Source organism: Pteropus alecto, unplaced genomic scaffold (assembly GCF_000325575.1).
Source record: "Pteropus alecto unplaced genomic scaffold, ASM32557v1 scaffold69, whole genome shotgun sequence".
NCBI classification, from domain to species: Eukaryota; Metazoa; Chordata; class Mammalia; order Chiroptera; family Pteropodidae; genus Pteropus; species Pteropus alecto.
In genome coordinates, this window is record NW_006494610.1 from 7585519 (window position 1) to 7603593 (window position 18075).

An 18075-nucleotide genomic window follows, 5' to 3' on the forward strand; every position below is an offset into this window, starting at 1 on the left:
TATTTCCTTGTTTTATCTGCTAGAATTTTGCTGGAATAAAATGCAAAAAACTTGTGTACAAATTATACAGAATGAAATATTTTTCCATATAGGTATGCAATTGTTCTTGAGTTGTTTAGCACTTCTTGAAAAATAGCTCAAATATGTTTTAAATATCTAATAGCAGATGAGTAGGTAGTTGAAAGAATCCTTTTTTGGTTACTTACGGAGTTATTTGATAGATTTCTAGCCAATTTGAAGAAAATGGGATAGCAAAGGAGTTTCAACATTTTTTGGTGTTTGGAGAAGTACCGCTTTCAGTGATCAATTATCTTTAAAAAGCTCCCCCCCCCTCCTTTTTTTTACTTTGATATTTGTGAATGTATACAAGAGTTAAGTACAAATGTGTTCAATTAGATTTGTTGATCACTGTATAAACAAACTTTAAATTGAAATGATTACTCATTACTTTTTATGTTAATAATTATTAAAGTCCAGTGTGTTAGTTAGGACTAGTTTAGCTACCAATGACAGAAAATTCAAAATAATTGTTTATTTCAATACTATGGAAGTTTCTTACTCAAGTCACAGAATATCAGTTACATAGACAGGGGCTGATAGAGAAGTTTCACAGATAAGGGGCCCACATTTCTGTTTTATTTCTCTGTCATCCTCTGAGTGTGTCATCTGCTTCAGGGTCCACCACTACTACTTGTGCTCTTTCTTAAGTGACAATGAATTGTATTCCCTTACTTTTTAAGAGTACTTCCTGGAAGTCCCATGAATTCTTTCCTCTTATGTGATGTTGGCCAGAATATAGTGGTCTCCAGGTCATGGTTACCTTCAAGGTGGCTATGTATATGGTTAAAAAGCAGGAGTAGTACTAAGAAAGGGAGAAGAGATCCTTGGGGACAAAAAACACGTCTCCCTTGATTACTCGGTGCAAACCTGTGTTTTAAAATAAAGTGTTTCTGCTCGACAGGAATTTTCAATCTAATCAGGGAGTCAAAATGTATACATTTGAGATTTAGATTGCAATACTAATCATTAAATAATTAAATGCCATATAAATTAAACTGTAGCAATTGACTTGTTATAGCAGTTTTGAAAAAGATAAGGTAATTATAGACTAGAGTTATGGGTGAGGTTTCTAAACTATCGATTGAAAATCAAGTCAGTGAAGAAGAAAAGGCAAAACGTTTTTAGAGGGAAGAAAGGTGTAAAGTAAAAAACAAGGAAAGGTTGGAGTCTAGTGAGCCAGCTAATCTAATAATCTGTTATGGAAAAATAGTGATGTTGAATCACAGGTTTATTAATAGCAGATTAATGAGACCTTGAATGTCAGAATGATTTGGAAAATATCACAAACATTTTGGGCAGTGAAATACTATGTGTGGTTAAATCAGTGTTTATTCTGATTGGAAAGAGAAACACTTAGAAAGCCTTGGCCAAAAAAGTATGCTGTTATAATGGTCAGATGTAGAATTTTAAAGATTTGAATGAGAGAGCAAATAGAAATAAAAAAGAAAAATCCTTGGATATAAAAAATGAGGATTTTAGAAACCTTACGAAATAGTAAATGGATCGATACACTTACATATGGCTAAATGATTACAACTGTAGTGTTAGCTAACACCTGTATCACCTCATGTAATCACCATTTATGTTTTTGTGGTGAGAACATTTTAGATCTACTTTCTTATTAACTTTCAAGTATACAATACAGTATTATTAACTATCATCACTGTGCTGTGCATTAGATTCCAAGAACTTATTCATCTTAAAACTGGAAGTTTATACACTTTAACAACTCCCCATTTTCCCTATCTACCAGCCCTTGGCAACCACCATTCTACTCTGCTTCTATGAGTTAGGCTTTTTTAGATTTTGTATATAGTATTTATCATTTTCTGTCTGAGTTATTTCACTTAACTCTCATATAAGGGTATCCAACCAACACTTTGCCTTAAGCAAATACAATGTTATATCTGAATTATATCTCAATAAAAAGGATAAAATGAGAAATAAAATATAAAGATAAATAAACTTAGTGACAAACATAAGGTATAAGTTAAGATGATTATCATTTTTAGCTTGAGTGCGTATGAGAATGTTTACTGAAATAAAATATCAAGTATTTTTATTTTTGTAGTACAGTGATAAGTTTGATTTAGAACACTCAAATTTGAGGTGTTGACAAGAGAGTGCAGAACAGTTCTATTTACACCCAAGCATAGGATTTGTATTTTGAATTATATGATTTGCTTTGCTATATATAATATCCATCAGTTATGTTGTCTCGGGGGCACATCTTACATAAATATAAAACTGTATATTATTTTGAAGTTCTCAAATGATTCTGATTTATAGAGGTGATTCTGTAGCCTTATTTTTGTTCCCTTTTGTACAACCTCATCTCTTACCTGAATCTGTCTTTTTTTCATATATAAGGGTTGTAGTAGTTGTTTGCTTTGCAGTCAACTGTGGATCTATTTGTACTTAAATGATTTATTTTTTCACTCACAGGTGAGAGTAGTTAAAAAGATGCTAATATGAAAATGCAATCGGCTTATAATTTGATGGAGGATAATGCTGTATATAAAATATGTGAATAAGTATGGTTAAAAACCTTTAGCTTCTAAACAATATCTCTTTTTAACTTGTAAAAGATAACTCTCATTCTGCTCCTTTTTCCTTTATATATTGCTAAATTTCTATACCTTATGCTGTCCATTTTAAGATACTAGCATCATCTTTGCTAATGTAATTTATTTTACGTTCAGTGTATTTTATTAAGAAAATTCCACACATTTTTGTTGAAAATTTGGAAAACTTTTTAAACATTTTTCTCAGGTACACCAAATATAAAATTTTTAAGAAATATATTATTATCACTGTTATCTAAGAAGATTCATTAACTTACAAAAACTGGAAACTTATTCCCATAGAATCATACTTTTTTTGTGAATATATTATCATTATCATCTAATTGGATTTATTTATTTACAAAAACAGTAAACTTTTTCTCTCCCAGAGTTTACATTTTTCCTTATGTAGCACATATCTGAAATTATTTACCAGTAAATCATTCTCATCTTTTATTTTATAATACTTGCTGCATTCAAGCTTAATTTTAAGCCACAGATAATAACTACATATTGGCCATTTAAATGGTTAAGGCTTTGTGAGCTATTTATTTTATTGATATTCCACTTAACCACAAACTTGTCCTTGTTATCTTCTACTCCTGCTGACAAGTAACCTTTTATGTTAAATGAAAATGTTTTATGTGGATTATCTGGTATCTACAGAATTAGTAGCAAATCATTTTGTAATAAGTTTTTATTTTAAAAACTATGATGATTTATCCTTGGCCTTAATATCATGTATCCATATGTGAGTTTCTGACACTTGTTTATCTATAAATTAAAGAAATGCTCTGTACATATTACAGTTGAGATATCAAAGTACTCTCAGGCCAGTACAATGATATGACCTGAACATTGAGTCTCATTGCTGAGAAACAAAATTAAAATTCAAAAATTATTTGGTTAATAAAGTAAATATAGTCAAGCCTGACCTGGAAAGAGGGAAGAACAAGGCAAAACTCCTATTCCTGAATACTGAGGTACCCTAGTAGGAATTCTAATACCAGTGAGATAATTTTGCTCCTGAGATGCTCATGGGTGGGTAAGACAGAAAAAATTATAAACACATTAAAATGCAATGTAAGAAGGAATCTAAGAAATTTATTAAAAGTGATCTGGAGTACAACTTAGATTATCACTCTCTAGTAAAATTATGCAACCTGGCATCATTCTCTTAATGATATCTGGCTCCTTTACTATGGCATTTAGATCATTCAATGACTCTAACCCAACTTAAAACTTCCAGTTTATCTTTTACTACACAGTTCAACCTTCACGTACCCCTACATTTCTTCTACCTTATTTGTTTAATTTTAATTTCATTTCGTTTTCTACAACCTGCCCTTTCTTTTCAAATCTTATATTCTTTTTTCTGTGAGCCCCATCTCTGGTCATATGATTCTTATTCATCGTTCAAAAGAGACACAAGCACCACTTTCCACATGAAGGCTTTCACAAAAGCAGTCCCTACTTTGTTATCTCAGAGAACTTTGTTTTCATCTATAACAACAGCTGTGAAATTTTGTCTCCTTTCAGAATATATTTTATATATTCTCTTTTTTAAAAACATCTCAATGTAAGCAACTGCAGGTAGAGAGGGCTACTTGTATATATGTATGTGTTATATCACCTAATACAATGCCTTGCATATAGTGAATAATCAGTATTAAATTAAGCTGAATAAACAACTCAAGACCATAGGTACTGGTTCTGACAAGTATTGGAGCAAAATTTCAGAGAACTCAGTTTCTAATTAATATGAAACAAAGGAGGGGAGAGAGCAGATGGAAAGTGCCAGGAAACATAGTTATAACTTTCTAAGTATCTTCCTGCGCACCTCTCCCATCCTACCCCCTTACCTCTGCCGGCATCTTCCTCGGGTTTCTGAGGTAACTATCAAATTATAATATAAATATTATATAGCAATACCTAGTATCCCAGGACCAAAATAATATTCTCCTAAGAAGAAATCAGAATGTAGGAAAAAATGGTGAAACAAATTTCAAACACTCTGTGTAGAGTTTGTCTCCTGTATATTCTCCAGCCTTTAATACCTGACTCAAGTTTATGTAACTGGAAAAAGTTTTGACCTGTATCATGATATTGATTCAGTTACTTAATGACTAACATAACATGGAGTATATATTTCTTTCAGGTAAACTACTTAAGAGATGAATCAGTTGGTTAGGGTAAGTCTGGCCCATGAGGTTTCCAGAGACTGAGGTTCTATTTGTCATTCTTTAGGTTGTTGTCCCCATCTTTATGATCAAAACTGGATCAACTCTACCACTTCCACAATTGAGAACAAGAGAAAGGGGGAAAAATTAGTAGAAGACAAACAGCATGACCCAAAATTTATATAAATATCACTTCTGTTCACTGATATTGGCTAGAATTTAATCATGTGACCATGGCAAGAAACTGGGGAATATAATCTCCATTAGGCATTCAGTTAAAACTTGAGTGGTACTATTACTTAAAGGAAGAAAAAAAAATGTATATGAAGTCCTGTCATAGTCTGCTCCTCTGCCAGTGCAATTATCTCTGCACACATTTCTTCCCACACATGGGACACACTCACCTAGATTCCCATAAGAGATAATTCAGAGTCCAATAAGTTAGTACATCCAGCTCAAAATCTGGGATCTCTGGGTCACATGCAATTTCATGCATGTGGATATGACGTTTCCTAACATACCTACTTATAATATCGCAGAATACCGGTTACTTTCTCTGTACTAGTCTCATCACTGCCCAGTTAACTAATGTACATTGATGGTGACTTCTAAATGACCCCAATTCAAACTATCATTTGTAAAAAGAGAGTGGGAATTTCAGAGCAATCACTAGTCCATGGTATTAATTCCAATCCATCAAGCAGGAAATACCTCCTACTCTTTGTGTAAAGTAAGTTTCTTGGTTAGCCCATCTTTACTGCTCCTAGTAGTGTTTTGTGGTGGTAAATTCTTGTATATAACCCTTTCTGGCGCATCTGCAGGGTGTACTTGGGCTAAACTGCTTTTAGTTTTGGGTACAGATTTATGGCCCCAAAATTGCTTTAGAGTTTACAACAGTTACAAGATTTCTGCACAGTCGGCTTGTGGCTTCTTTGGTAACACAAACATCAACAATGACATTTGGCTTCTTGTTATTGTCTCTAGTGAATTTCTTGTGCAAGCAATCCTGGTCCTGAGATTTAATCTAGAAATCATTCTTAAGTCCAACATCTTTTATATAACTAGTGGGTTATGAATTTACCCTATTTTTCTATCATAAAAGTGGCTTACTTAAAGACATTGCTGAAAACAGAAAAATTGATGTTATAATAGTAGTGGACATTACTCATTTTCTAATTGTTCCTGTGGCAGAGGCTGCTAGCTGTTCACCAGAATTCTGTCCTCCCATCCCATTGTGAAGCTTTGCTTTAAGAAATGACTGCCTAGCCAGAGACTACATTTCCTAGGCCTCCTTTGCATCTATGTAAGACCAGTAGAATATGAGTGAAAGTAATATGTGTCGCTGCAAGCCTGAAATTGTCATGGTTTCACGTGACTTCTCCACACTTCCTCCTGCCCTCTAGCAGCTGTGTATCAGTGCCCTGGGTGATGACCTGGGAAACCATGTGTTAAAGAAGGCAAAAGCCCCACCAGCTGTAGGTCTCTGAATCCCTACTTGGAACAGATGCCCCTGTGACTAGTAATCTCTACCTCAGACTGTTATATGAGTGAGGAACTTTACTATTCTCAGAAATAGGAGAAAATGTTCAAGTTACTTTGTGTTACAACAAATATAGAATTGTCTTTCTATATTTAGAGTATTTCCCAGGTTATACATTTGACTGGGGAATAGAGACCATCTCCTAACTTAAAATCTGAAGAGGCCAATTATTTCCTTTCCTAGATCTCTGGCACCTGAGTATCAGTCCATAACCCAAACTCTGTTACTGAGACTCACCCTGGATCTTTATATAGGAGCCATAATGTGAATTAGGGACTGTGGAGAATCTATTCTGGGATAGTAGTAGTTGGGCAGCAACACAAATTCTTGAAAATCTTGCGAGCTATGTAATACACATTTATTGAATTAATTCTTTAAAAAAAAAAGTCTAAATTCATTGCCTTGCTTGTAATTCAGAAGCATGAGTAATACTTCGTAGGGATGACTGAGACAAACTTAAAATAATTATCTACATAACATCAGTTAAATCCAGGCAATAGGACCAAGGTTGTCTGATAAAGGCATTTTTTAAGTATGTGAAATTCATTTTTTTTCTTTTCATGAAAATAAAAATATGAAATCTTTAGAATAAGAAAAATACATTTGAACTTGTTAATTGGAAGGAAATGCAATCAGCTGTCATTCGAAATGGTGTTTCTACCATGAGAATCAGCCCTCGATATATCATTATGTGATATATTATTTCCTAGCAGCTGGAATGGAAAAACTGGTACTCTCCTATTACTTTTAGACCACATTAACTAGAAATTGGCTTTATAACCTGCAAAATTTCTCGAGTATTTCTCTAACATATATTTCAGTATTCTGACTTAATGGACAAGTAAACACATTTTTAAGTCAGTGGTTTGATAACTGATAAAGAGCACTTTAAATATCATATGAAGTAGAATTGTAGTTCCGTAGATTTAATCAAAGATACACCTCCAGTTCATTTTTGATTGGGGGAAACATTCTCATAAATGATTATTTTCACCCTTAATGTTGGCATTCAGAAATGAGATGCTTACTTTGTAGGCTATCGTTTTCACTCCTTTGTCCTGTCATCCCAAAATCTTAATGGAAAGCAAAAGAGACATCTAACTGAGCAATGTTTCACTTTTTGTAGGGATTCTGCAAGCTCTGATTTTCTCTCAAAACATGTTTTCATTATGCATCATTATGAAACTGATTATTTCAGGGACTTGTGGGGTATAGTTATTAATCTTTTTCACTGTTTGACCTTCCATGATTCTGAGCCTATATAAATAATGTGCCACTTAAATGCTACAATTAAATTAATTAGTAATATCACAGAAGAAAGTACATTGTTTAATTTTACCATAATTTAATATCTTACGTATAATCAAGGAATATTTCCTAATAAATATCTCAGAAGACTTCTAAGAAAAGGTTATCAATATTTTTAAATACAAACAATTTAGGATTACAAACTATATTAAAATTTAACAGTCTGACTTAAACTATAAATTACAACCCTTTTTTCTATCTTTAAAGATACAAATTTCATTGAGCATAGTAATACTTATTATAGTTATTTTCAAGTTGCAGTTATAGTGAAAACAAATCCTAGATGAATATGATCATCAAAGAATTCAAAAATCTAATTTAAATGTGACTTTCAAATTCCAGTTTTAGTAAATAATTTATCATATTTATTGGGTGTCCACTTTCAACTCATGTTGGTTGCTAATGTATTGGCAGTGGTAACTAATCTCACTTCTTTCATCTTGCCCATACATTTGTATCTCTTGAGTCCAATCAGGAGAGATGAAATACAATATTTTGAACATAGAAAACAGGAAAAGAGCCTTTGAGCAAACAAACCACAAGCAGGAAGCAAAAACCCTTTTCTCATTCAGTGTCTCTCTTTCATCATTTGCTGACAAAGCTTAAAATTGTGTTTGTTGGTAAAAGAAAAATTAAAATTGTTGAAAGTCCCTGATTCCTTTTCATAGAGCAAGATAAAGGGTGAATTAGTTGCTGAGAGGCAATAAGTGTATAATCAGTATAGCGTTCTATGAGACTAGAATATAATTTATCTAAAATTTTAGTTATTATTAAGACCTAACTTGGAGAGTCAGATATTATACAGAAGTTGGAAATGTCCTGATATGTCTATCAGCATGCTTGTCACTTAATTTCAGTGTTAGCTGAAAAAGAAAAAAAAAATGATATTTTATCTCACTGGCTCTAATTTTCTGCAAATGCAAATCGAAAGAATTAAAGTAAATATACCATTTTAGTTGCATTGACTATATCAATAACTGATTGTTGCGAGAGGGCTATATTTAAACTTTACCAGTTCATGTGAACACAATTAGCCATTTTAAATGAATAAATCCTTTTGTAGCATAGTCACTAATAACAAAGAAATGTCATTTTTCAAGGAGAGGCTCAGTAGTATGTATTTTTCAACATAACCTAATGCCAGATTATCTTAGTTGGTTAGTAAACCTGATTCTCAGTGAAGTTCTCCATAATTTCCGTAGTTTCTCAATAAAGAAAAGGGCAAAATAGATTGGAGGGCATAAGTCATATGAATTATTATTAGGAATTTTCCCAGAAGTCATCTGTCTAAACATGTTCAAGGAGAGGACTTGTTCAGCATAAAATTATTATGCAATTCATCAGCATTTATTGTTCCCCATTGGGTCTAAGGTGTGTGCATGTGTGTGCATAAAGCATTTTAATTAAAGCAAGTATAGATTTAATTAGAATAAATGTAAATTAATTGTATTTAAAGATCAATGCCGTTAGACAAAAAAGTTTTCTTCTGATTACTGAAGAATGGTAAAGGCTCTGAAACTAACAAAAGATTCTTGAATTACTTCAGATCATTCAATTAAATTTAAAGAAAACAGGTTTTGGGAGGAAGTTCATTTAATTATACTTTAACTTTTTATTTATAATTTCAAATGGACTGGCCATTATCAAATATGTGAATAATAAAGTTAAAACTTGTGCTATTGTATGTTAACAATCCAAGAAAAACAATGATCTTTTTATAGACCAAAATAGTATAGCACTGAATGAAAATATAAAGATTAAATAATTGAAAGCATAATTTCCATGAGTGGCAAATCCATTTTTCTATTATTAGAGGAGAAAGAAAATGTAAAACCTCTGGACACCTGGTAAAATATATGTCAGCACCCAGAAAATTTCTGTGTCTACAAGTTATTTCTGAAATAATACAAAAAAGAAAATTAAATTACGTTGACTTTCTTTTGTACTGCTATATGGTTTTCTATTCTAACAAAGAAAAAGATTAGGGCATGAAAATGGTATTTCTCATTTTAACATTGTTGTGGGTAAGTGGAATGTGTCAATGGTGTTTTTGATTTATTTTAAATATTATTTTGATAAATCATATCTATTATTTTAATGTAATTTCTATAATTATTTAACTTAATATATTTTCTTCTTTCTCTCTCTCTCTCTCTCTCTCTCTCTCTCTCTCTCTCTCTCTCTCTCTGTCTTCCTCCCTCCTTCCCTCTCCTTCTCCCTCTCTTTTAAAGCTTCTCCATGGGTTGATAACAGCCGAACTCCAAACAAGATAGACCTTTACGATGTACGCAGAAGACCATGGTAAGAATTTTTAGGTAGTCACGAAAAGATGAAAGAGGCAAAAAGAGGTTAAACGTTTTGTTAAAAGTTGCATGGAATCTTTCCATTATTAGATTGAATATTGTCTATTTATTTAAAGAGCTCTCGTATTTTTTTAAAATTTTAGTAAAGACAGTTAAAGACAAATAAAGATGAATTCAAGTAGGAACAATGATGAATTTTGTTGAAATTATTTATAAAATTTATTTCAAATGGGCTACTTTAAGTTTTATATTCATTTTCATCTCCAAAACTCTTTTAGCTGTTGGGGATTTCTACTGAAAGACCCCAGTTTGCTTGGAATTGAGCTCTAATAGAGAATCTAATCAGATGAGGAAGTAAGTCGTGTGCCTCTGGCAATGAACTAAAGAGAACTGGCCCCAAGGTGTAAAAGCTACTTCTAGTTATAGTCATATAGCTTAGGTTCATTTTCCTAAAAAGAAGTACTATTTGTTTCTCATTACTAAAGCAACTAAGTTTCCTAACATTAAACTCAAAAAATATCAATAACTCATAATTTCACTATTAAACTCATGTATATTATTTGAGTTTTTAAAAAATGTATTTAATGTGTGAATATATCTTTTTTTCCTATTGAGTTTACGTAATGTACAATATTCTGCTTTGTAATCTACTCTTTTCATATCAATACCTTTGAGTACCTATTCATAAGAGACACACTTAACATCATGTTAAAAGAATGACCATATGGTAATTTATTTAAGAAAGTTCCTATTATGAGACCTTTAGATTATTTCCAACTTTTTGCTATGGCGTAGACAAATTCTAAGACATAATGGTTGATTCAAGGTGAATGTATTAATTTAAGACTTTTAAAATACCCTGTTAAATATCCCAGTAACAATTTACATGAACACCAATCGTGTAATATTGCAAGGTATTATTAATTCATGTATTATTTTCATTAATATTTCTCCAGATATGGCTGTGGAGCAGGGGGTTATTGAGTGGCGGCAAATACAATGACATCACATGGTTTGGGTTCAGGAACTGGTTGTTTTGGGACGAACTTAGAAGCTGGATGCCAAACCAAAGAGGCAGACAATAGCCCTTTTTATCTAATCTTTTTATTGAGAGACACACCAGGACCATTTGTTAAGATGCTAGACATGAACTTGATTTACCTCCCGTTGAAATATCCAGCAATCCTTCCCTTTTACTTTCTACAGAGAAACAAACTCGGGTACAAGTTATAAACTCTGTTTCATGAACACATAGTCCTAAGCAGATATTATCTGTGCTGGATGTTGTCTGAAAACTAATTGATGAGATATCTGGCAGGCTTCTGAGATTTAGATTTAGAGTTATAGGCAAAGAGGCCTCAGATAAGTAGAAATTTGAGTTCAGGAGCAGCCTTTCCTGTTGGATAAAGTAGGTTTCTGTGACCAGGCAACATCTACCTTCTGTTAAGTTTCTTTGTCTATAATTCCTTAACTACCTGAATAAAACTCTCCTAGGTTTCTTTAAAATGCAAATATGCTAAATCTGTAGGGCTGAGTTGAATTTGGGAGGCAGCATTTAAATTGACTCTCTTGGTGATTCTTAAACACTGTAAAGTTTGAGAGCAACCACTTGAAACTCTTGGTAATAGTATATATTGTTCTATTTTTAATTACTTTTTATTCATTCGTATTTCTCTTCTGTTGATGTTTCTTCATGTTCTCAGACCACTTATCTAGTTTTGTGTTTATTTTTTTGCAATTAAAAATATGATATCATCTTGTTATTATTATTTGTTCATATTATTGTTCCTTAGAATGAATTTTAAAACCTGTGGTTAACAAATTGAAGTTTAGGATATTTTTTTCTTTTTTCAAGAAAATGTTCTTCCAGAAGTTAATTTATATTGCATTTAGTATTTAAACACATCTCTGTATTATTTGTTATAAATATCTGAAAAACATACTTTAAACGTTATGCCTCTGACATCTTTACTATTATGTTAAATACGGCTTTTTAAAATTGACATTTCAGAATTATGAATGAAAGAGCATTGTTGACCCAGATAGAATGGAAGGAGTTCTGCTTGGAAAATACCTTATGTCAGAGAACAGTAACTATCAGGTTAACAAATATCAATGCTTGATATTTTGCAAGAGAAAAATATTTATGTGGTGTATGTTTCAGGTACATCCAAGGAGCTGCATCTCCTAAAGACATGCTTATTCTGGTTGATGTGTGAGTAGTTGAACATTACATATTTGTTTATATACTGAGAATAAAGGGAGGATTCATAGATGACAGTAATCTGTTGGGACTGATAAATGATTTATAATTTAGAAAAAAAAGATGAAGAGTAATTACGATGACTTCTATATGCAGACAAAGAAGCCATATTGAGAAAGTAACAAAACAAACAAAAGTCCTCTTTTGAAAATGAGAAGAATCTGTATTGGAATTGAAAATCATGGCATGGTTCTAAAATCTGAGCTTTTGAAAAATTATCCATTTGCTTTCTATTTTTGGCTTTATATTTAAAACAATATTAAAGTACATGGTTGCTAAAATTTAGCAGTACCTGCTACCATAAAAAAAAAAAGAGTAACTTAGTTCATACTTAGTCATTAATTATTCAAATAACTTTTAAATGTTTGGCCACAAAATTGATAAATATTAAATGCATTAAATGTCACTACTGGGACCTTCTCAAAGGAAATGCTGATATATAAGAAAAAATTTCAGGAGCTGTTATATTGATCATTTTATGTGTCACATTGCTTCAAGTTAAGGTGTGTGTGTGTGATCTAATAAGGTAGAAGATAAAATTGTAGAGCATAGGAAAGAAAGTATCCTGCTATGAAGATTTAGTTCTTAAGAGCAATACCAAAGAATTAAAAAGATGAAGTATAAAATGCTTAGATTATTTTTCCTGAGAAAAAAATAGTATATCCTCATATATTCTTTGCCGCAGTGGAAGAAATAGAATCCATTGTTTTCTCGGCAACTAAATCCACATCACAGGCTAATATCAACATTTGAAAATTTCCTCATTTTGATATGAAATAAACAAGTTCAAAACCTTATAACTTAACCTGAGAAAGAGAAGATAAATGATTTTAACAAATGCAACTTGAATGTAAATTCTCATTTCATTTGTCAAAATGCATTTAAGCCACATCTTGTTTTAATTAAATTATTGTGGAGTTTATATCATACACTAGTTCTTGATATTCTTCTTAAGTGTACATCTAAATGATAATGTGATATGTTATAATCCTATTGGATATATGATAATTTCTAGAAGTAATTTCTCCTATTAAAGTCTTTGGAACCCACATGCGTCCCAAAATTGAAAATGTATATGAAGTTAAAATACTGTTTTTAAAATTATTTCAACATAAATATATTGAGGGTCTCATCATACATACAGTATGATAATACAGATTCAAAAATGATGAAGGCGTGATCTCTGATCTTAGAAATAATTCAAATGTATCAGTGAAACTAAACCATATTCACAAATAACTAAAATAATTGTAGAAGATAATAGATATAAGATATGACGCAACCTTAAAGGAGTCCATAGGAGAGAGATAGCAGTTTGATTTAAAGTGTCAGGAAAGATTTCATTAAGAAGATAAAAATTAGAAGTGAATTGTTATAGCTAAGATTTAACAAGGCAGGCATGGGAGGAGAGAGAAAAGAGAGTAGAATTTCTTGTGGAAGAATTGACAGAAGCAAATTTGTGAGAACATCTGGGGGGATGATATCTGGGAGGAAAAGGAGAGAGAAAAGATTATGAAAGCTGTTGAATGCAGGGCGATTGAGATTGTTGGCTATTTAGAAGGTAATATGAGCTATTAACAGTATTAGATCTAAGTATGAGTTCAGAATTTTCACATGCTCACACAAGGAGGAGAGGCAACTAAAAACAGGACATAGTGTCTGTTACCCTAGCTCAGGATCTTCAGATAATGAAGACTTGAGTCCGGATGGAGAGAGGATGGAAAGGAGGCTCACTGCCTTGGGAACTCTGTAAAGTAGAATGAATAGGGTGATTGTCTGAAGAGGTAGGAAGGTTGAAAGGGAGGAGGAAGTGGGATTACTGAGATCTAGCCTGGTTGCTACCAAGAACATAAATAGGAAAGAAAAATGTTTGGGAGTAATTCGTCATTTTGGACATTAAGCCTGTAATTTAACAAGAAGGGAAGTGTAAAACTAGAGATAAAGAAAGGGGAGTGAGTTGCGTAGAGATGAGCCCCACAAACCAATGAGGTCATTGAGGATCATAGAATATGCAGGGACAAGAAAAATGAAGACTAAACCCCAGAGAATATCTACTTACAAAACAAGGCATTTTGTAAATAGTACCTGCGTGGTACCATGATTGTTATGATGCTTCATAATTATTGGTTTAATGAAGTCATACAATGGGTTCCTTAAGGCAATGACTATAGCCATTTAACTAAAGAGGTTATAAACCCTCACTTCTTACTTGGCTAACCAAGCTGGTATGCAGTATATGTTTTACTGAATAAGTGCACCTGCCGTGAACTATCCATATTTTTTAAAATTATCACTTGATATGTAATTTTTATCATTATAGTTAGAAATATATATATATGTACATATATATATGTATATGTGCTGGTAGGAAAGACAAGATTTCTTTTAATTTATTTCTACTCTATTAAAATATGACTTTTTCTATTACTGATTTTTAAAGATAAAATTATTATTTGAATGTTATGTAAATGATCTAGAGCCAGTGCATAAGTTGCCTTTCCTTGGGGCATCTGATTTTGATTTTATTAAGTACGTGGTCATTAACATGCTCGGACCCTTTTTTTTTTAACAGGAGTGGAAGTGTTAGTGGATTGACACTTAAACTGATCCGAACATCCGTCTCCGAAATGTTGGAAACCCTCTCAGATGATGATTTTGTGAATGTAGCTTCAGTAAGTACTAGATGTCTACATTTTTGATTAATTAAATTTGCGATTTCTTTCTCCTTCTGAATTTAAATACTCTGTAATGTTTTATCATAGGTAGTCTCAGATATTTATCTATTATAAGACTATCTCACTGAGCTATTCCTGTACTGTTACTAATTCACCTATATTTCCATGGCAAGGTCATTTTTGATTATCTAAGGCATTACCCATGAGTGAAGCGATTAAAGTAATGAATATGAAGGAAAAGCATTACACATATTTTCCTTCACTCAGAGAGCTTAAACAGGTGACATGAATTCCTGTACTCATTGATATTATTGTAACTCCTAATAAGTAGCAATCTAGCAGTATGATTATATGACAACTTTCTGTTCATTGTAATGCTCATTTTAATTCTGGACACATGTCCAAACATAGTGTATTATGTTTTTAAAGTTTTTTTTTTTTAATTGACTGGAGAACCGATAGCTATTTGAATGTGCTTCTTTTAAAGTTGTATTTCCCCAGAACCACCTTAGGCCTTCCTACCCATAGCTAGAAAGTACTGAACTCTGAAACAGATGAAACAAGAAAAAGTGAATGTTACCGTGTCTCATTTGAATTCATAGAATTTAGGCAAAAAAAAATTTATGGCCATTTACTGGTGGATATAATTTCACATTTGAAGTGACTATATTCATAGAAATAAAGATGGGGGAAGAAGAATTTGTGCTAAGGTCATTTTGTATTAAACATAGGAGAATGAATCTGTTTCTGAAACCACTTGAGAGGAAGAAGTTAAAGCCGGTGGCCTGCCATTGGTTTTCTCTCTTTACTGGGAGGGCATCTGCAGAGAAAAAAGTAGGCAGGAGAACCAGGTGCAATGCCTTGACAACCAGAGGTCCAGGTAACTAGATGCATGGTATTTACTAAGAGGAAGAGGATTTATTCCTAAAATGCTTTTAGGGGAATATCCCTGGCTAAGGATAACTATAGCAATAGAACCCAGAATCGATGAAGCAAGACTCCTGAAAAAATTTCTGTAGGTGATATAACTCTCTGGGTAACAAATTAGAAATAGCAGGAGCAGTTTAAATACTCCTGCTATACAAGGAATCCTGCAAACCTCTTTTTGAGAACTTTTTTCTTCTGGGCCAGAGAGATGTCTCCAACACAATAAGGGAGGACCTGTCCTATCAGTTCCCTCGGGCTGCCATAACAGAATACCATAGATTGGATAGTTTAAATTACAGAAATTAATTTTCTCACAGTTCTGGAAGCTGGAAGTCCTAGATTAAGGTGCCAGAAGGCCCTTTTCCTCGGGTTGCTTATGGCCGCCCTCTTGCTGCCTCTACCCTGTCCATCCTTCTGTGTGAACACACCCTTGATGTCTCTTCCTCTTCTTTTAAGGACACTAGTCATACTGGATTATGTCCCTAACCTAACCACCTCAGTTTAACTTAATCCCCAATTTGAAAACCTTATCTTCAAATGCCGTTACATTTTGAGGTACTGGGGTTGGGATTTCAACATATGAATTTTAAGGAGGCACAATTCAACCAACAATACCTGGAGAATCCCTCCCCTATGTCCAGATCTTTTTCTATTTCATCTGAACCTTTAGCAATCGTAGCTTGTATGTATCCTTGAAATTATTTAGTAAAACTTAATACTACATATGATCTCTGATTCATGTCAGTCTCATTTTACAGTCTGACTCTTTGTGTTACCTTACCACTTATTCAACAAAATGTAATGCTTTATCTCTCAAATAAAATGATCAGGAAAGATAGTAATTTAGTTTCGTTTGTACATAAACTTGTTTATTACAAAGGCATTGGAATGTTTGTTAACGAAACTTGATCTTTGGAACTTAGTCATCTTTTTTTTTTTTCAATTACAGTTGACATTCAGTATTTTATATTAGTTTCAGGTGTATAGCATAGCAGTTAGACATTTATATAATTTACAAAATGACTCTCATGATTAGTCTAGTATCCACCCGACACTACACGTAATAATTACGATATTATTGACTATATTCCCTATGCTGTACTCTACATTCCTATGATTATTTTGTAACTACCAATTTATACTTCTTCATCCCTTCCTTATTTTCACCCAACGCCCCAACGTCCCTCACTTCTGGCAACTATCTGTTTATTCTCTGTATCTATGAGTCTGTTTCTGTTTTATTTTGTCATTTATTTTGTTCTTTAGATTTCACATATAAGTGAGAGTGTGGGTATTTGTCTTTCTCTGTCTGACTTATTTCACTTAGTATAATACCCTCTATGTTTATCCATGTTGTTGCAAATGATAAATTTCATTATTTTAATGGCCAAGATATGTACCACATCTTCTTTATCTAGTTGTCCATTAATGGGCGCTTAGGTTGCTTCCATATCTTGGCTATTCTAAATAGCACTGCAGTGAACATGGTGGTGCATGAATAACTTCTGGAGACCTGATGTACACTATGGTAACCATAGCTAATAATACATTGTATACTTTAAATTCGGCAGGAGAGTATATCTCATATTCTCACCACAAAAAAATAAAAATAGTAACCGTGTGAGGTAATAAATATGTTAATTAGCTTAATTGTGATAATCATTTCTATACATATATAATATATAAACATTAAAAAATGTGATCTTTTGGTATAGTGAAAGAGAAAATCATAAAAACATTAAATTTCGTACAAACTTGGCATATGTCATGAAATTTATATAAAACCACCAGATATTAATATGGTTAATTTTTAATCTGGCTTCTTCCTGATCCTCACTTAGAATTCAAGGGTAAGTAGTTTATTTGGGATGGGATCCCAGGAAACACTCAGTTAAAGGAGTGGGGAAGTGAAGCCAGGGAAGGAAGGGAGGGAACCAATTAAAGGATCTTAATTCGATTTAAAGGAACTTAATCCTACTGAGAAATCCTAGGAGCTGTATAGCATATAAACTCAAAGTTATTCTGCCTAAACGCCACAGCAGCTGAGGTTTTAAGTACCAGCCTTCCCATCTGTGAGCAGAACAGATGCTGGCCACAAGAGGAAGAACTGAAACAAAAAGTTGCAGGTGATGGTAGTTAGAAACCTGTCCAGTGTCTACTACTGTATCCTATCACTGATCCTTAAAGATGGCAACCGGTCACAATTGCAAAAACAATATAATAACACACAAAAAACTAAACAGTACATCGAGAAG

General features: G+C 32.7%; 1 protein-coding gene across 7 annotated transcripts in view; it reads left to right on the top strand.

The window, feature by feature from the left end:
* The window catches only part of CACNA2D1 (calcium voltage-gated channel auxiliary subunit alpha2delta 1), a 452371-nt gene that overhangs the window by 318198 nt on the left and 116098 nt on the right, over positions 1–18075 (top strand). For all 7 annotated transcript variants that reach the window (XM_015599796.2, XM_015599800.2, XM_015599795.2 and 4 more), the window contains exons 8-10: positions 9884–9953; positions 12120–12170; positions 14791–14890. In XM_015599796.2, the coding sequence (XP_015455282.1) occupies positions 9884–9953; positions 12120–12170; positions 14791–14890 (221 nt within the window). The remainder of the gene's footprint in view (positions 1–9883; positions 9954–12119; positions 12171–14790; positions 14891–18075) is intronic.